This window comes from Lepidochelys olivacea, assembly GCF_965140295.1.
Source record: "Lepidochelys olivacea isolate rLepOli2 genome assembly, chromosome: 2".
NCBI lineage: Eukaryota > Metazoa > Chordata > Testudines > Cheloniidae > Lepidochelys > Lepidochelys olivacea.
The window spans coordinates 12029648-12049602 of NC_140412.1; the positions used below are offsets into that span (position 1 = coordinate 12029648).

A 19955-nucleotide genomic window follows, 5' to 3' on the forward strand; every position below is an offset into this window, starting at 1 on the left:
TAGCCTCCTTTTCTGGACTCCCAGCTAACATTAATGCTGGGGTATTGAGCGGTCACTGATGGGCTAGTGCAGCACATCTCATGCCCCCTCCATGAGGTCCCTTTGCATATCAGTTTCACAGCACATCTCCCTGTGCACTGCCAGGAAAGCCACAGGACATAGTTCACAAGTGCAGGCCAGGGGACCAGGAACTGTACTGTGCAGGCGGTACCAGTATCAAATCGCACCCCACCGAGCGTTAGAAACGCAGGATGAATTCAAAGATGAGGAGAATGGGCATGAATAATAGAGCTTTTTGGCTCACTCGCCTCCGGATCAGAAGGTCCTAAATTCAAGTCCCACACCAAGATCTGGCCTCATTCTCAGCTCTGATGTTGCAGGGATCCCCGCTATGAGAGGTGTCGTCCTGCAGATGAGATGAAAACTGAGCTTTCTTCTGCCTAACTCTGGCTCTTCAGGAAAATAAATGATGGTCCAGTGGCACATTGCAGGAGGACTGGCAGAGAGTCCCAGTGACCTAGCTCCTCCTCTCTTCCTCCCTAAAGCAGTTTCTCCATGAAGAGTGCATAACATGCCTTCACGGTCACTGCACTCTCAATAGCTAAGGTATTACTGGAAAGGGCTGCACTATCTCGCATTTGAAAGGTGCTGAAGTGAGCTGTAGCTCACGAAAGCTCATGCTCAAATAAATTGGTTAGTCTCTAAGGTGCCACAAGTACTCCTTTTCTTTTTGCGAATACAGACTAACACGGCTGCTACTCTGAAACCTTTTTTTTTAAGCAGCACATCAGGTTTTAACCACATTGCTCCCATTGGCTTTAAAGCAAGAGGCATGACATGTCTCACCCCATAGAGACTGCAAGCCTCAATCCAGCACGTCAGAATCCCTACACTGTCCAGAGACGCGTTACTAGCCAGAGTATCTATAATGTGTCCAATGCACTGAATTCATCATGACTTCCTTTGCTCTGTGTTCTAGGGAGAGCCAGGCGTGACCGGGCCCGCCGGTCGCGAGGGCCCGCCGGGGAAGGATGTAAGTGTACTCTTGGATCAGCAAGCAAACCTCTGTCCGCACAGGGACAGAGAGCAAAGCTTGTTAGGAGAGGAACTTGAGGGCCTTTGGCCCTGCTCATCCTGCTGACACTTAAATGTTAGCTGTGTCTTTGGAACATTAGAGGGAACTGCATTGTTTCAATCCTGAATTGTACAGCAGATCCGATGGCATGCTTATTCCCACCGAGCAGTACTTTACTGCCTAGTTCCCCACGGCCTGATTCTGTCACACCTTCTCATCCTGAGCAGCATCTTACTCCACAAACAGCCCTCCTGGAATCAGTGAGATTGCCTGCGGAGTAAGGTACTACTCAAAGGGAATCAGGGCAGCAGAATCAGGTCTTAGCATATCCTTAGTGCAGTAACAGAGCAAAACCCTAGTGAGCATCCTGTGGGTACTGTATGATCCTGGAGAGGCCACTGAGGGATGGACCAGATGACCGATCATGCCATCTCCGTGGGTCACTGAGAAATGGTTTTGACTGCTGAATTGTGGGGTTTGTCCTACAAGATAGAGAATGAAAAGGTCTGGCAGAGCAGGAATTGGAGCTGTGTCAAGGTGCAGGGCAAGTCCCAGAGAAACACCTTACCTGCCCCATCTTAAAATAACAACATGCCAATAAGCCAGTATAGTCAGAATCTAAGCTTGGCCGGCAAATACCCAGGTTAATGGACTTGACCTACAGACATACTTTTTGAAATCCAGCATGACGGTCTTCACTCCAGCAGAGCCAGAACCTCTTCACAGAACTTTTCTGTGTGTCATTTTCTTCCCAGCTGAGGAGCAGTAGGAGTTAAGCCAGAGCTGTGCGTTATTTTCAGATGATGCTCTCATTGCCTTTGCTTCGGTGTTTTTCACTCAGTGCAACAATTTCTCTTTTCTTCAAGGGTGATGCAGGCCCCCCAGGACCTCAAGGGCCTCGAGGACTCAGAGGGCAGCCAGTGAGTTTCCATTCCAGACAAGCGGCCTTTGAAGGATGGACTCTTGGTGGTAGGGGTGTCACAGAATCCAGAGTTATGGTTTGGAACCAGAATCCTACAGAAGACACAGGTGGCATTTGGCCAGAATGTTTTACTTACTTCAGGAAAGGAGAAGCTGAGTGATGTTGCAAGGACAGGTGGTGAGCAGTAGTGTCTAGGAGCAGGTGACTCTGTAGAAGCAGAATGGTATAGTGGTTTCTGCTATGAGCTGGGTATCAGGCGCTTCTGATAGACTTGGCTCTGACACTTAACTTCCTAGGTAACCCTAGGTGACAATCCTCAAAAGTGGTGTCAATTTTGGGTGCCACCTTCTTTTGAGTGCCCAACTTGAGTCTGATTGTGATACTTGTGAACAAGCTGTTTATTTCCTGTGGAAACAAATACATTTTGGAGAGAAGATGTCATGTCATTATCGAAAACATGCAGAAAGTCAATTTTTAATAGGGTTTCAGTGGAGAAAAGCCATGGGGATGAAATGTCAGGAAGTGTCATTTGGGATGGTTGATACATCGCTCCTATTGCTTTATTGTATTTTTAAAAATCAACTTTTTCCAAACATGAATACAAACCAGACTGTCCAGACCTGAGCCCATCCCTAAAGGAATGCAGAAACAGCTGTTTCTTTCCTCCATGGGAAAGCAGGTTACTGAAACAGAGATTCTGAGACCTGGGCTATAATCAGAACAAAAGCTGACACAAGGCAGCAATGCCAGGAAGTGGAAGGCCGGGGCTTTAGCAGCAGGGAGCCAAGGGGTTTAGGTGAGGCTACAGTAACATATGCAGAGCTCTTGTGTCTGCTTTGTAATTTATCCTGTCAGTCCATGCATGCCCTATAGTGCTGGCATCACTCACTAATGTGTCTTGGCCCCGGCACTTGCAATAAGTAAAAAGGCTCCAGGAGAGAAATCATAAAAAATAAAATTAGCATAGGTCCTAGATGAGCCAAATACCTTCTGAGAGGCTACGGCTGGGTCTGTGAGAGGTGGGAGGGAGCCTTTTGTCCTTCATATACTCTGCAGTACAAATAATCGAAAGTACTCCATGGGAAACACATTCTGAGTATTACAAGTAACAGCGCCACTTTGCATGGGCTATTTTAATTCAGCATGAAGTATCCCTGGTTAATTAAACGTGAAGTTAAACAAAGCCCTGGCTGGGATGATTTAGTTGGGGATTGGTCCTGCTTTGATCAGGGGGTGGGACTAGATGACCTCCTGAGGTCCTTTCCAACCCTGTGATTCTATGATTTGATGATTCCTGCATACGGCGGTAGGAGCGGATGAGTATTAGTCTTTATCAGCTCTTTTGAATTGCAAACTGCCTGATTCTCCATACATGCAAATGCTGGTGCCCTCTAGTCTCCCTGTGGTGGGACCTTCCGTCTTTAGAGGATGGTGTCAGAGACTGGGCTGTGGGCAGTCGTTCCCATTGGTTGGAGCCAGAGTCAGCTCTAGTGATAGGAGCTGGAGTCAGAGCCAGAGTAAGAAGCCAGGAATCGGTGCCAAGGACCAGGACTGGGCTACCTGGAGTGAAGCAAGGCTGGAGCCAAGGAAGGAGCAGGGCTGGAGCAAGGCTGGGAACAAGGAGCTATTACAGCCATGGACAAATGCTTTGAGCATCTGTGTGCATTGAGCAGCCGCTGACCTGCTGCTATGGCTGGGCTTAGGAGACAGTTTGATGATTCTTCGCACCAATCAGGCAATGTAGCCAATCAGGCAGCCTGCTTCAGGCCAGCAATGCTCATTAGGTTGCCCAGAACCTGGCTTTGCTGCAGGCCCTGATTCCTGGCAGATGGTGCAGATGAGCTTCAAAGATCAGCTGTATGCTGGGTGTTGAGGACTTTGACCAGTCGCTAGGTATTGCACAGTATAAAATCCCCAGATGGATGGTTGTAACATCTGACACTCTGAAGACCTCTGGCTCATGGGATCTCCCCTTCATTTCCTGCTTGATGAATTATTCAGAAAGGATTCCCATTTCTTGGCAGCTACCAGTGTAAATATCCCCTAGTGAGAACTAAAGCAATGCAGTTGTTTCCTTGTTGGGAGCTCCATCTTCCTTGGGAGTTGGCATGAAATCTCAGCGTGCCTGGATTTTAGATAGGGGCCCAGATCTCCAGGTCTGGATGAGCTCTGAGCTGCCTTTCCATTCTCCCAATTCTGGAGTCAGTCAGGAACTGAAACAGCCCTGAGCTTAACCTAGAGCAGTTTAAGGGCTGCTCTAAATTACATAGGCTAGATTGGCTTCCCAAGGATCACTTATCTGGCTGAGGATCACTGGGGTGTATCGTGCTCTGGATGTGCCCCCTTCTATGCCTAGGCCTGAATGAGGTGCAGTAAACCCAGCCCAGCAATCTAGCTTTACAGTACTCAGGGATTCCCCCTGCAGGAGGGGACTGCCCTGTTGTCCATTTCAGGGCAGCTCTGTGTTCCCTCAGTGTCACCAGAAGTGGGGTTGGGGGGCCAGGATGTTACCCACTCTCTCAAATACTTCCCAGAGAGGAGGAGAAGCCCTTTTTTTCTCCAGTGGGATGGTGTTTCTGTTACGGGGGATATGAGACCAGGGTGCTGATTAGGGCTAGTTGGGAATTTTTTGATGAAACATTTTTTTCACTGAAAGATGCTGATTAGTCAATGAAATGCAGATTTCATTTGTCAAAATGCCTGACTCTGAAAAAGGTTTAGGAAGAAAACATTTTTCGGTTGTTGAAACATCCTGTTTTGAGATTGTTGAACCAAAAAGTTTTGGGGGGGGGGTTATTTGAAACTTTTCATTTCAAAATGTAATTAAATTTACACTAAAAAAAGAAATCAGCTTAAAAGTGAAACAAAATATGTCGATTGACCCTAACCAATTTTGGGGGGCAGTTTTTGGTTTGCAACAATTTTTGGTGCTTGAATTTTTTTGTAAGAGGAGAGGCCAACCCCTTATCTCTGAAGTTACATTCTGCTCCCTCTGGAACTTCTCTTTGATGGATGTGAAATACTGGGAGAAGATTTTCTTACTCTCCATCCTGAACTAACTCATGTGCCATTTTGCTGCATGCTGTTGAACGGCGGCTGCATTTTCGTCCAGAGGTGGCTGCTTTTCAGCGGTGGCCCAAGTGATCTCTGAGTGGAGAATGCAGGGAGAATGTCAGAGCTGCGTATTTACACGCTGATCCCAGAGGAGAACTGTGCTTGTGGTTTGTAAAGTCTGAGCACCAGGGATCCTAGGATGAGAGGTATCATATAAGTATTCCTCATCCGTACTATTCAAGCTTTGAGCAGGGGGTTGGACTAGATGACCTCCTGAGGTCCCTTCCAACCCAGATATTCTATGATAAGGTGGCAACGTAAGATTGACAGGCGCTCACATCCCTCTCTGTGATTACTACCTGTTATCACCAATGAATGATTTGTACTCTCTTTTTAACCATTTATTAGGCTTTAGCTACTAGACATGTATTATTGCCTATTACCAAATTCTATCCTAATCAGGCTAAGGGTTACGTCTAGCCACCTGACCAGAGTTCTCATGTGCCCATCACCATAGTATCGGGGCACCACACTAGAGGCTGGGTGCCAGTGTCCTGGAGGCAGTGGGGAAGACCTTTCTGGGAAAGATCCTGCACTCTCTGGGAAAAATGTATAGCCACAAAGAAGCTCTGATTTGTATCCTTTTTTATTCCAAATCTGCTCTTTTCCCCCTCAATCCAGGGCAAGAATGGCTCACCCGGCGTCCCAGGGGAAGCTGGTCTTGCAGGTAACCCAGTAAGTACCACAGCCATGGACACCCACAGCGAGCCAGAGATGTTGAGACAGTTATGGGGGTAATTTCTAACCCAGCACGGAGAGAAGAGTTACATGTCGCATCCTTAAAAATGTATTAAAACCTGCCCAGTGGACGGCCTCTCAGAGGGGCCATGTGCAGCCCCACAGAGTGTAACATGGAGGCTGAGGGGCCCGGAGGAGCTGGCAGTAGCCTCTGCAGAGAGGGAGGAGTAGCATTAAAGCAACTCACCCGAGGTGTTCTGGAAATCAGCAGGCAACAATTTAAAGCAAGGTCACAGAAGGGGACGGACCTCGCAGGTGCCACTTTGAATGTGAGACTAGCCTGCGAGCGTTGAGGTGCAAGAACGCCACTGAGGAGGCTTTTCTTTGTTCTGTTCCCCAAAGTTGCTCTGGGGCTCAGCAGTTAGTTATAGTAAACCATTGCGCTCAGTCCCTGTCATGAAGTGCAGGCCAGTTCCCCGTATGGTCACTGCGGCTCCTCTATCCAAACAGTATGACTCACTAGGGTTTCAGGTTCAGACAAAAGCCAAGGGTGTAACCAGCAGGAGTCAGGACCTCCCCCTCAGTTCAGTGATGTTTCCTTTGTCTTTCAAGCGTTGTAGCTTCCATGAGTAGAGATGAGGGGAGAGACATAATTTGTGGTGTGTGTGTTCTCTATTCTTATACCATTCTCCCCTCTTTGAGGATTATCTCCAGCTGGGGTTCAGCTGTTTCCATTGACAATATGTAAAGTTCTCACTCACACTCCTCTTCCTGACAAAGAATGGCTGTTCAACTAAGTGATAGTCCCCTAACTTTGTCAATACCTGGCTGGGGTGCCTGTGTGTCTTTTGTATCTGAAGAACTGGTTTGGGACTGTCTTTCTAAACTTAGTAATGCCATACAGTAGAATCTTAACTTTACAGACATTGTTACCACACATATTTTACCGTGACAATAATGTTCAGCAGATTATGAGTTTTCAAATGATACCTCACAAGACATGCTTTGTACAAAGTTTATCATGGTCTTGTGAAAAGGGTGAACATAGTACAGACTGTCACAAGGTCCATCAATGGCTATTAGCAAAGATGGTCAGGGATGCAACCCCATGTTCTGGATATCCCTAAACCTCTGAATGCCAGAAGTTGGGACTGGATGATTCAATAACTGCCCTGTTATAAGGCATAGTTTATTTCCAGTTCTCCAGGAACTCAGACTAATGTCCTTAGCAGTACACTGTGCAGTGACAAAACTAGAGTTTTGGGACTTGGTTTTAAGAAGAAACAGGAGGGGAAGATGAGGTAAATGAAGGCTTTTCAGAAAAGGCGATGGGGGAAGGAGCTGCTGGTGTTTATGTTTCATTTTGTTTTCTAAGGGTCCAAAAGGAAACAAAGGAGAAAATGGCAGCCCGGGACTTCCTGGCTTCACTGGGCCCCGAGGCCCTCCAGTAAGTATCTGTTTGGTGATGCAAAGCAGTTGTTATTCACCCACTGCCCGGTTTTGACTCTTGAACCTGGAGGAAGGAAAGACAAAATGTCCCTTTGTCAAGAACACATGTGAGAGCCTTGTGTATCCAGATAATTCCCAAATATCCCTCTCTCTATTCCAAGGGGCCCAGTGTATTATTTCCAAAGAGAACTATATTCTTTTCCATAGCTTACAGAAGGAGGAGAATCTCATTTGTAGCAAGGACACCTATCATAAGGCCCTGTAGATGGATGTGGCATTCATGAAGGGGCGGTTCGAATGTTTTGCACAGCGTGAGTTTGGGGTAGTCACATTACTCACTAGAGCATTCTCCATGGGCCACAGGTATTACAGAAGAGTACATCAAGAATGTGTTAGGGTGATTAACAATATTCAGACTAATTCTTATATTCCTTTACCTAAGGCTAAAGTCCCTAGTTACCTTGAGACCGGCTGACTAAGGCTCAGCAATAGAGGTACATTGCAACTCATCCTTAAAAATATCTCCCAAAGTTATCTAACACCTGTTCTAGCAATAAAAATATCACAACCTTAAAATCCAGTGTCTTGGGCCCTTCCAGGTCTAGAGGCAAATGTCTGATCCCATTGAGAAGCTGGGAATCTCCCTTTCCCAGTTAGTTAATGTTTTTGTTTCCAACCCTGCAGTGACACAAGGTAACAGGCTTTAATGACACTAGTGCAGGACTGAATCTTCCCTAGCCTGAGACTTAAGCTGGAGTCATTTTTTAGTGGAAAGTAAGAGAAGGAAGAAACATTTTCCCTTGCAAGTTTGCATTATATTGTTTAAAAAAATAAATAAAGTGGCTGTTAAAAGCTGCTATGGAGTTCGGGAATGTTGGAATAAGTCCCAGGTTTGGTTTGGTTGGCGGGTGATGTGACCCTCGGCATGTGATCAGATGCACTGTTATGTAAGAAATATACCACATGCCTGTGCAACTGATTACGTGTGCTTCCAGTTCATCAGTGGTATGTCAATTACACACACACCACACACAAACACACTACAAATATAATCTGGGGCCGGGGGGGGTGGGGTTCAAGGGTTGGTTGTAGGTCTACACATAATCTGACCTATGGATGTTACAGACAAGTACTTTTCCAGTTCTATTCGGTGTGAGAGAATGTGCTCAGAATTTAGCAATGGCCGGTGTTATGCTGGTGTTGCCTTTTCAATCCTGTGCATCAGTGCTGCAGTAGTAGATCCCACAGAGAACGCTGAAATAGAGAAATGATCATGCTTTTTTTATTCTAATATGGTATATACAGAAGAGAAGAGAGTGGTAAATGGAGAGTGCTTTATTGAAAACTAACCGAGAATTCAGGAAACTAGCGCAAGAAAACATATGAGAGGCTGTTGAAACATTCAGAATCAAAGTGAACTGTGTGGCACCGAAAGCCAGAAACCCCTGTTAACAGTACATCCATCTCAATGCTTGCCCTGTAGGAATGACTGACTGTTTCTCTACACTTAGGAACGTTCACATAGTATGCAGTATATTTGGAGGTACACTTTGGCCATAGGAACTCTCTTTTGTTAGTATTGACTCATCTCAGTCCTGACTCACCAACCTGCAACATGACACTTGGCGACAGTATCAGAAATCCAAGGATAAATGATCGACAACATTTTCTGCTTGACTCAACATTATCTATTCCAAATAGTGCAAGTGAAACCACCTCACTTCTGAGATAAGAATCAGGACTGGGCGTTTGTGTCTGACTTCAGACTGCTCACGTTGTTGTGATATTGTCAGTGTTGTGTGTTATGTACTTTCTTTATGTCTCTTAGGGAGACTCGGGAGAGAAGGGGCCCCCAGGAAAAGAGGTGAGTTCTGTTCCCAGCTGGTTCAGAGCACGGATGGTGTCTAGGTTCAATGGTAGTCTCAGGCATGCTTACTGGGGTTGCATTATTTTGTTCTTGAGTTACTGGTTTGAAAACATTAAATAAATCTAGAGCACCCAGGGAATTGTGGCGTATACAGGACTTCATTTTCCTGAGGGCCTGGGAGGCATCACAAGGGGAAGCATCCTGTCATTAACTCCATCCATGAATAGCTCTTGCATACTCATGTCTATTATTTCATTTCAGGGCGCTGCTGGGAAACCAGGCAACCATGGACCCAAAGGAGACAGGGTGTGTTGAGAAGTGTTATTAGCATTACTTTACTGAACTAAAATAATAAAAAAAAAATGGATGGTTGTGGCCCAAGTGCAGCCTATTGGCTAAGTGCAGCCCACAGAGGTCTACAGTGCTGCCCCGGGCCACCCCACCGTTAGTCCTTCTACATCAGTAACACTTTGTAACGTACCCGAAGCTTCACTCAGTATATTTGCCCATGTCTGTGGTCCGAGGTGCTCCACTATGCTCAGTAACCACGCTGTGTTTCATTAGGCTGGGGAAGAAGGGACATTTTCTTCTCTATTGATATGCTGGTTTTGTTTCATAGGGAGATCCTGGCATCAAAGGTGACAAAGGCCCAGAGGGAGAGAAAGGCATGCCTGGGGATCCTGGCATACCTGGCCATAAAGGCCACACTGGATTGATGGGTCCCCAAGGACCACCAGGAGACAGTGGGCAAGCTGGACCTCCAGGGCCCCCAGGACAGCCAGGCTTCCCTGGGCCCAGGGTAAGAGTGGCAGCCGTGTGCTTCCAAAGAGTCTTATAGAAACACTCCCTTGATGACATGAGAACAGCCCGACATTATTGCCTAGCTGCCTGTGAGGTGCCTCAGTTTATCCTGTAATGCTATCAACACGTGCTTCCGATGTTATGTACACATGCAACACAAGTACGGCATGATTACCTGACGCTGCTCTGAATCCACTGCACTCAAAGAAGAGATGCTGCATCTCCTGGGTGGGGATGTCTCCCACTAAACAATTTTTGAATTAAATGGCTGTCATCAACCGTAGAATTTTGCAGTTGAGGCATGAAACTGAGATCTTGGACAACTGAGGTCATTAAAATTCCCATGGTATTTTTTGCAAAAATAGAGGGAGTTAATTCAGGGGGTGTTGGCAAATGTCAGTTGGGAAAGCAAATTTTGCTGGCCTAAAGCTCCTGCTGTGAGATGGATATGATCTCTTTCACTTCCTATACTAAAATGCTGCATAGCATCGCTGTGTGGTGTTAACAGGTGCCCTGTTCCACCCCAGAGGTGGATGCATTATATTGGCAAGTGGAGTGATTAGTTTCTGGTAAAAGCTCTTTAGGATCCTTCAGGATGAAATTTGGTGTATAAATATAAGATATTGTCAGACAGGAAAATGCACATGGAACTCTGGTCCGCCAGCTTTTATTTAAACAATGAGTTCAGTAGGATTAACAGAGTAGATATTTACACTAAGTAAGATAAAAATAAATGAAGAATATCAAACCTCATGCATCAGCACCCCTTCATAGGATCCCAGAGCTCGGGCTCTAGCCCAAGCCTGAACATCCACACTGCAATCTTACAGCCCCATAGCCGAAGCCCCGTGAACCTGAGTCACTTGACATGGGCCAGCCATGGATGTTTAATTGCATTGTAGACATATCCTGATGTGTCTAGAGTCAGGAAGAAACTCCCTACATAAGCATGTTACATCCTAATTGTCCACACAGGACTTTACACCTTCCTCTGGTGGTGGCCAGTCTCAGAGCGAGGTATGTATGCGGGCCTACCAATTTACCCTAACTGTGAGCTCAACTGTAAGGAATGGAAGTTCATGAGCTGTCAGAATAACTTATAAAAACGGATGTTGATGGAAAAAGGTGTGAAAGTCCAAACCAAAAGGCCTAGTGATCTAACTCAAGGACTCTGTTAAGATCATGCCTGGTAAACAAGAACAGAGTGAGATTGAAAATCAGTGAACCAAAATTGGTATGTGGAATATTAGACCTAATTAATGGGCAAAATAATGAGGGGATATGGGCTATTCTGCCCATCACTCCCTTTTTGGGTTCTTAAAGAACGGCTTTTGGAGAAAAATTAGCTACTAGAATGAACTTCACCATTGTGGCTGCCAACCCGCTCCCCCCACTATCTTCTGGAACCCCAGACCAGACCACCTGCATCCAAATCCTGAAAGATGTCCTGACCAAACCAGGCCAGAGAGAGGGACCCAGAGGACAGCTTTGGCTAAATCCCAAATATAACTTGTGATGTGAGACTTCATCTCACGCCCTAATGTGTGCTTTTCCTTCCCTAACTTATTTTTTCTCTTTCCTATCTCTCGCTGCCTTTTCCTTCTGTCTAATAAGAGTCTGGCCTAGCTGGCCAAGACGATATTGTTTGCAGCACTGCTGTAAGCCCCATCACCAGAAAGAGGCAGCTAAAGCAATGTCCTAAACAGCCTGATGCAGGTACAAATTTTTCGGGTCTTGGCATGGCTGAGAAGACCGTGTGCTGTGCCTGTGTTTCTTTCCAGAAGTGAGATTGCAAGTGAAAATCAACATCTGCTAAAGGGAGCAAGGGATGTTGTTAAAATGAAAGCCTGACTTAATTCTTTACATTTCAAATGCTGAAACTGTTTTTCCTTCTTCTTCTGTATCTTTAATAAAAGGTGAAAAGGATTTTAAATGGTGTATTTACCATGGTAATAAGCAGGCTTGAGGTGTCTGTATATCAAGCCACAAACCTTGTTTAACGCTGTTTAATATTGAACAGTGTCTGGGTTATGGTAACACCTTTGGCCCATATATTCCATCTAAATACAACAGAGGATACTGGACTACAGGGACCCTCGATATATTCCTGGATATATCATTGGAACCAGCTCATCAAAATTCATGAGAACATATTATATTTGAATAAATTGTTCTGTGTAACAAAAAGAACACTCTACTAATCTAAAGTGCCTGTGGGCACCGTATTTAGAAGGGTGACGACAAATATTTGATGAACTAAATGTTTTGAGAGATTAATTCTGCCTCGAGGCTTTTACCTCATAAGTACTGAAAGTGATAGAGTCCCTCACATAAAGAACGGGTAAATTTTAGACAAAGCACATTGTTGCCCAGCCACATGGAAGACACATGATGAAATATAGTAATGAGTTATGAATAATTAAAGCAATTAAAAGCAATGAATTTTTTAAAAAAAAGCCCTAAGAAAACAATCCGCAATTCCTTTTCAGGGCTTAGGAAGTGATCTCTACATTTTGAAAAATATTTTCTGAATCCATCAGCATGAGGCATTCTAAAAGTATGGTGATTATAATGAGGTCATTTCTATTGATACGGATGGACAAAGTCTTTACATTATGCTAAACCTGCGGCTGGAGATAGGCAGCAAAGGGACCAAATAGTCCATATTTGGGCAAGCATGTTTTTATTAAAAATTGTAATAACATGAAATATTTTAATTTAAAAAAATGTTTAATGGGTGCTACAATCAATAATGAAGAATAAGAACTGGGGTTTCAGAAGCTTTTTATAAAACTGATGTACAGCACAGATTATACAATGTTGTGCCCTGAAATGCACCCACTTCTGGTGCAATGCAACAGCCGTTGAACAGCACACTTCACCAGCACAAAAGAGCTGGGGACAGGAAGTGAAAAAGACTGCTGCTGCTGTGGGGAATTTAGGCAGGTAGTACATAGTTACTCACGCTGTACAATTTAGAAATCGCTTTCAAGTTTCATCTGGCCAGAAATCAAAAAGGCATGGAAGCCAGGAAGAAACTGTGACTTGCTTTCTGGGTGGAGTTTCATGTGAACATTCTAACTAGTTCCATTCCACATGTGGCCAGGATGCTAAACTATCATTCCGTGTTAATGTTTATAACACACAAATCTAGATACTGGGTTTGATTGCCCCCTTGGGTACGGGAGGGTCGCACACGGCACACACCTTTGGGGCAGCTCCTTCTCCAGGAAGAGTCCCATTTAGGAAGGTGGCAGTATTTTCACGATGGTCTTCCTGTGGGACCCACTAGGGGAAGGCAGTTTTAATCTCCACCTGATGCTCCTGGTGGTGGATGTTGTCCTGGAGATGCATTGAACCAAGAAATGCAGTCCTGGGCTTCCCAGCAGGGTGGGAATTGTAGGCAGGTTGTGCCACTGTGAGCTTCCCTTCCTGCAGGCAGATTCTTCAGCACGGGCCACTCAAGCCCACTGTTGCTTCTCCAATAACCCCCAGGTGAAGGGTGTTGTTTGCCGTTCTTGCTGTGACTATCACCACGCTCTCACTCTTCTCCCTAGGGGGACTCTCCATCACTGGAGACCCTGAGAAGACTCATCCAAGAGGAGTTAGGAAAGCAGCTAGATGGTAAGTGTCGGTACCTGGCAAGCCACAGAAACGTCGGAGGTTCCAGAAGATGCTTTGTACAGCCGACAAGCATGTGATTTGTGTCCCCACCTTTCCCAGCTGTTAAAGGGCAACTTAGAGATGGGAGCAACTTGGGAAAAGGAGGCGTGGGAAGTGAAATGGCCTTGACCGGCATTCTTCTAGTTGCTGTTATTGAAGGTGCTCGTGTTAGTAAAAGGTCTTTCTCCCTCACAGCCCATGTTCTCCTTCTGTCCCATTGGGCACAAAGCCTGTGCTTACCACATCACAGCCCGTTGCCAGGGAAATTACCATGATGTCACAAACCCAGCATTGTGACTTCACTGCGGGATCATGTGGGGAGAGAAGGTGGGTCGGGAGGGAGCAGCAAAATTATTTTGGGGGCCAATTCCTGGAAGAAAGCACAGAGGCTGTGTGAAAAGGCTGTGGGCTCAGACTAATGTGCCGGCAGCATCCAGAACACAACTGGATGGGAGAAGAAACAGCAGATGCAGCCTGCTGCTTCATGCAGTGTATATGAACTGAGGGCAGAACTATGGCCCATGCTGTGGCCACTCCCCCAACCTGCCCACAAACCTCCACCATGCTCCAGCACGGAGGGTCGCTGCAAAGCTTGGCTCCATGCCTCACAATGGAATGAAGAGTCCCATTGCATGGACTCTCTCCTGTCTGCCCTCCCCACAAACCCTGGAGCAGGGGGAACAGGGCATTTTTTTTCTGCATTTTGCTCCGTTCAGTGCCGGTGGGCAGGATTTGCCTCCATGTTAGTTAATGGTCACAGTGAAAGGAAAAGATTCCGTTAATCTTGTACATGCTTTAACACTTCTAGTGGTTTAAAAGACTTCCCTGGTGTGAAAGTCCCTTCTGTTCGGGATCAGCTAATGGAAGCCTGAGCTCCAACCTGCTCTTCCCTCCTGTGAGAGCTTTTTGTCAGGAGTTTAGTATGTTTGGGGGGCTCCTGAGGCCTGGACTCTGGCAGCTGCCATCCCAGTGTGTGCTGGGAAAACAGGAGAAAGTGCAGACACTGGGAAATGGCACAGTCACACTTCTGTTTGCTCAGCCCTTTAGTCAGGGCCAAGGTGCCTGTGTCGGGCGTGGCTGCCCCAGAAAGAAAAGAAATCCCCTTTCCCTAGAATGAACCATGTAACCTGCCTTATCTCACATTCCATGATAGGACACTAGTAACGGGCTCTTCCTTTCGGTGGGGAAATGATCACAGTGCTACTAATGCCGGCCAGGTAACAATGCAGCTGAAGGAAAGGAAATCACCAGTCCTAGAAGACAGTAGGACAAGGAGCCATGCGGTGGGGGAGAGGAAGGAAAAGTCTGAGAGAGAGATTCAGAAAAAGTTCTTAACTGCAGGAGCAACAGAGTAGTAGGTTAAACTGGTCTAGGGTGTCGGGGAGGCACTGTCATGGCTGGTGCTGAAGAACTGTGTGGGGAAGGCAGGGTGAGTAGTGTGTTAAGCGCTAAGAGTTGGGCTGAGAAAACGCGATCTTTTGTTGGCTCTATTGCCTGTGATCCCTTGGCTCTCTGTCTTGCAGAGCAGTGACTTTCTAACCTAACAAAACCACCTCTGTCTGTCCTCAGCAAAACTAGCCTACCTCATGGCTCAGATGCAGCCAGCACACGTTAAAGCACCCCAAGGCAGGCCAGGGCCTCCAGGGCCTCCCGGTAAAGAAGGGCTCCCAGGAAGACCTGGCCCTCCAGGAGAGCCTGGCCGACCTGGACAGACAGGGTCTGAAGGGCCATCAGGACCAGTGGGTCCAAAAGGTGAGTGAATCATAGAGCATATCGGGGGAGCCTGAATGCTAAGTACCTGTTCCAAACCCTGTGTGCCCTGTTGTTGTGTGCTCTGAACCCCTGGGGGTTCCCAATGTTCAGTATGTTCACTGCAGCAGGGGCACATGGAGCAGCGAGAGCTGCTTTGTTCTGCTGATTTTAAAAACAGACTTCTTCATTTTCAGTATCCGCAGGGGACTCTTTTTACCAACTTTTTTTGCTTCATTTCACTAACTATGATTCTCAGAAATGTTTGGTGTAAAGTATGTCTTGAGTATTTGGACAGAGCCATCCCTCATTTCAGCATCCCAGCCCAGTGTCGCGCTATTGCTTTGGGATGACTCTGCATTGCTCAGAACAACGAAACAGCAGCAGGTCAAGGTGCCTCCGGGAATTTTTTCTGCACAGTTGCTACCCGGGCACTGCATGTTACAACGCCGTGGATTTACATTCCAGCTTGTCCTGCGCTAACTCTCCGCATAACCATGCCCTTAGGTTAGACAAACAATGGCTGGAGCCTGCCAGGGTCCTGCTGGACCCCACTCTGAATCATAGAATCATAGAATATCAGGGTTGGAAGGGACCTCAGGAGGTTATCTAGTCCAACCCCCTGCTCAAAGCAGGACCAATCCCCAACTAAATCATCCCAGCCAGGGCTTTGTCAAGCCTGACCTTAAACACTTCTAAGGAAGGGGATTCCACCACCTCCCTAGGTAACACATTCCAGTGTTTCACCACCCTCCTAGCGAAAAAAGTTGTTCCTAATATCCAACCTAAACCTCCCCCACTGCAACTTGAGATCATTACTCCTCGTTCTGTCATCAGCTACCACTGAGAACAGTCTAGAGCCATCCTCTCTGGAACCACCTCTCAGGTAGTTGAAAGCAGCTATCAAATCCCTCCCTCATTCTTCTCTTCCGCAGACTAAACAATCCCAGTTCCCTCAGCCTCTCCTCATAAGTCATGTGTTCCAGTCCCCTAATCATTTTTGTTGCCCTTCGCTGGACTCTTTCCAATTTTTCCACATCCTCTGACCCTCATCCCACCAAACACTTAGGAGCATGAGTAACGTTAACCTTCGGAGTAGTCTCACCGCTGTCAGTGGGACAATCCCCATACTTAAAATGAGGTGTGTGCTTAAGTGCTTTGCTGGAGCAGGGCCTGAGCGTTTAGCAAATTGCAGAATCAGGCCCTGCATGCATAGCCTGGGATGTAAACGTCATGTTATTGTGACATGACCAGTTTGCACCACAGGCCGCACTTTTGTAAAAGTGGCCACCCCCTTCGGGCTCCGTGGTGCCGTTTAGGTCCAATGCACAGAGGAAGGAGGCCATTGGCATGGTTCAGCCTGCTTGTCCATTGCAGCTGGCCTGCTTTACAGCCCTGCTAGATGATGAGCTGGGGGCCAGTGCCCTTCCTTTCCACCTCTCTGCCACACTTCATCTCAGGCAACAGGGCCCCCCCAGAGCACGTGTCAGGAGCAGACCCCCGCCTGCCCAAGGAGAGGAGTGATGAATGTGGCTGACCTTTGCACAGGGCCTTCAAAGAATGCGGCAGAGGCTCCTGGAGCTCTCCGGCCACTCAAGGGCCAGTCACAGTCTGAGCTGGGTAGGCGCTTATCCCAGCAGATATCATATATCAGCTAGGAACTGGGGAGCGAATGTACTCCCACAGCAGCAGCATTCTGCACAGTGTCTCTAAAAGTAATATTTATTTGTATTACAGTGGGGCCTCATGGCTCCAGTCAGGATTGGGGCCCCCTTGTGGCATCTTTTGCTTGTGCAGTTGACACTAACCCATTTCGGTTTTATCCTGCAGGTGAAAGAGGTGTGAAGGGTGAGAGGGGAGATCCTGGTGTTGGTCAGAGGGGTGAAATTGGTCCTCCAGGAATTCCAGGTGGGTTATTTGTTAATACTGCCAGAAGCATTGTGCCTCCTGGAATAGGCTAATTGCCAGCACTCCCAAACTTGGTGACACCAGGAGTGGCGTTGGGAACATGCCAGAAGCCGGAGGGCCACACCTCCTTTGCAGATACTTGTATTGATCCTTTTCTAGCTGAACCAAACCCCCAGATCCAAGCAGCCTCAGACATTGGGAAAGCCCCCAGCCAAACACTGTGGCTTGAGCACACAACCGTGACACTGTCATTGTTGATAGATAAACAGCATTTGCGAGTCGTAATACCAGTCATTGATCAGACCTTCTCATCACGCTGCAGCTGCAAGGAAGAGGCAGCATGGTCTGTGTTTTATGACTCCATGTGCCCCATTTGGCAGCCAGGCCCCACATTGTGCTCCCTGTGTTATAGCAGCTGTGTCCTGAGGTGTGTCTGCTTCTGGTACTGCCAGGTGGGGAAATGTTCAGGGAGGGAAGTGAGCATGTTACCCGGGGTTCTTTCAACCCAAAGCTCTTGGTAACTTTTACTCTGTGCGAGGTGGTGTCAGGAAATAAATCAGGGGAAACACAGCCGTGGGGCCGATAGATGGCTGGCACAAACAGGACAACACAAGAGTGCTTTCGCTTAAAGCTAAACTTTATTTAGTCTCAAGCACTTATACACATGTCCGCAAGAGGTTCGTAAAACACCCCCAACCCTTAATAATTACCAAAGCTGAGTGTGGCTCTCGAGTGGCACAGCGGCAGCCCGTCTGCCGCTGGGAAAGACAAGATGCATCCAGAGGGAGAGTCCAGTCCTGAAGAGTCCCACCACCTCAAACTTTTCCCCCTTATTTATACATTAGTAATAGAATGACCTGTCCCTTAAAGCAAACTTGGTAAGTAAGCAGTTTCAAGCGAGAGGTTCCTTCTGATTATTGATTAACCAGGTGTGGGTTTTTCCAGTGTTTGCAGCCTGGAGGCCCCAATAGACATTCCTGGGGCACATCCTGCTCTTCTAAGACGTATGTATCAGCAACTTCAACACAATTCTTATCAGGAAGGATGCGGGGTCAAGCTGCACTTTCCGTGGCACCCAACACCCCCCACCCCCCGCCTTGGTTAAGCTAAGCCTGCTGACTTGGCTAATTTACAGTCTGCTGACTTGGCTGCTTTTAGCAATAAGCCGTAGTGGCTTCAGGCACTTTACTGGTTTGCCAAAGTCTCCCCGTACAGGCATTGCTACGAGTGACGCGGGGAAGTGCCCAGACTGGGCATTGCCTGGAGAGATGGGGCTGAGCCAAACACCTCCACGCTCGGCAGAAGGTCACCTCCAGATCCCAGCGTGGCTGTCAGGCCCCGCTTGTGTGCTGTGGCCTTGCTGAGTCATACCCTGGGAATAATGGACCTTTGTTTTCATTCCAGGCCTCCCAGGGGAACCTGGCTATGGCAAAGATGGGATGCCAGGAGCACCAGGCCCACAAGGGGAAGCTGGGGTGCCAGGCCTCATGGGCCCACAGGGACCTCCAGGAGCCAGTGGACAGTGCGATCCTTCTCAGTGTGCTTACTATGCAAGTCTGGCCACCCGGCCTGGTAATATCAAAGGGCCATAGGCAGCCCTGGGGACTCTCTCCGGACTGGTTTCTGAAACTTGAATTCAACATGCCTACCAGGAGCTCTTGGATTGTTTCCTAGTTGCGTTTCTTTGTGGGAGGCCTTTGAGATGATCAAAGCCAACGAATGCTGCCGGTCGGTCAGATTATTATTAATTATTATTTTTTTGTTGATGTGAGAAATGAGTTTGGTTTTGTTCTCTCTAACATCAGGGCATATTAAAAAAATTAAAAATAAGTTTTTACATATAATATCAATACCTAGCATAGCCATTGTGGTTTATACAGAACCCATGTGAGTGCCAAAAGCTCTGTTCAGCTGAGTGAGTTCTTTTCCAGACTTCTAATATGACAATGTCAGTGCACTGTGACTGTGAGCAACAAGCCTTCAGGAGAGGCAAGCTGCTGAAACACATTGTGGGGGAAATGCCATGGGGAGGCTGATGAAGAGCTAGTCTCCAATGCATTCATCTCACAAGGGACAATCAGTTACAGACAACAAGCGCTGGATTTCCCAGAACAGCTGTACTAAATGTAATGTTCTCCTTGCCCATAAAGAACACAAACTTTAATCATAAATAGCCACTTGATAGGCTTTTCTGGGCATGAGCAAGGCTTTGAAAACAAGGCAAGGGAGAGCTGATGATATGAAGAGAGATTCTGTTTCCAGTATAATTGCTTTCCCCATGCCCTGTACATGTTCTTTTGTTCCACTCCAAAAGGCAAAGATTTTATTCCTGGTAACTGGGGTCTGTGCTCATACTGTCAAGGAGATGCCTCTACAAACAGCCAGCAAGTTCGTGCTCCTTGACATCTTGAGCTGGTAGAGTTCTATTCCTGCTCTGCAGTGAGGGCATGGACAACGTCCATTAAAGTTAACATAGTGATCCTCCAGGTATTGGCTGGTATTATGGTTTGTAGAAGGTTGGACTAGGTGATTATCTTGGTCCCTTCTGGCCAGAAAATATAGTATAGAATCATAGAATATTAGGGTTGGAAGAGACCTCAGGAGGTCATCTAGTCCAATCCCCTGCTCAAAGTAGGACCAACACCAACTAAATCATCCTAGCCCAGTGGTTCTCAAAGCCAGTCTGCCGCTTGTTCAGGGAAAGTCCCTGGCACGCCGGACCGGTTTGT

At 47.0% G+C, this 19955-nt stretch overlaps 1 protein-coding gene across 1 annotated transcript in view; it reads left to right on the forward strand.

Annotated features, from left to right (window-relative positions):
- The window catches only part of COL22A1 (collagen type XXII alpha 1 chain), a 333446-nt gene extending 314390 nt beyond the window's left edge, over positions 1–19056 (forward strand). Inside the window, exons 54-64 of the mRNA XM_084619138.1 lie at positions 980–1033; positions 1942–1995; positions 5733–5786; positions 7165–7236; positions 9067–9102; positions 9367–9411; positions 9725–9904; positions 13464–13530; positions 15139–15321; positions 17149–17226; positions 18631–19056. Coding sequence (XP_084475264.1) covers positions 980–1033; positions 1942–1995; positions 5733–5786; positions 7165–7236; positions 9067–9102; positions 9367–9411; positions 9725–9904; positions 13464–13530; positions 15139–15321; positions 17149–17226; positions 18631–18818 — 1011 coding nt within the window. The 3' untranslated portion in view covers positions 18819–19056. The remainder of the gene's footprint in view (positions 1–979; positions 1034–1941; positions 1996–5732; positions 5787–7164; positions 7237–9066; positions 9103–9366; positions 9412–9724; positions 9905–13463; positions 13531–15138; positions 15322–17148; positions 17227–18630) is intronic.
- The last annotated feature ends 899 nt before the right edge of the window (positions 19057–19955 follow it).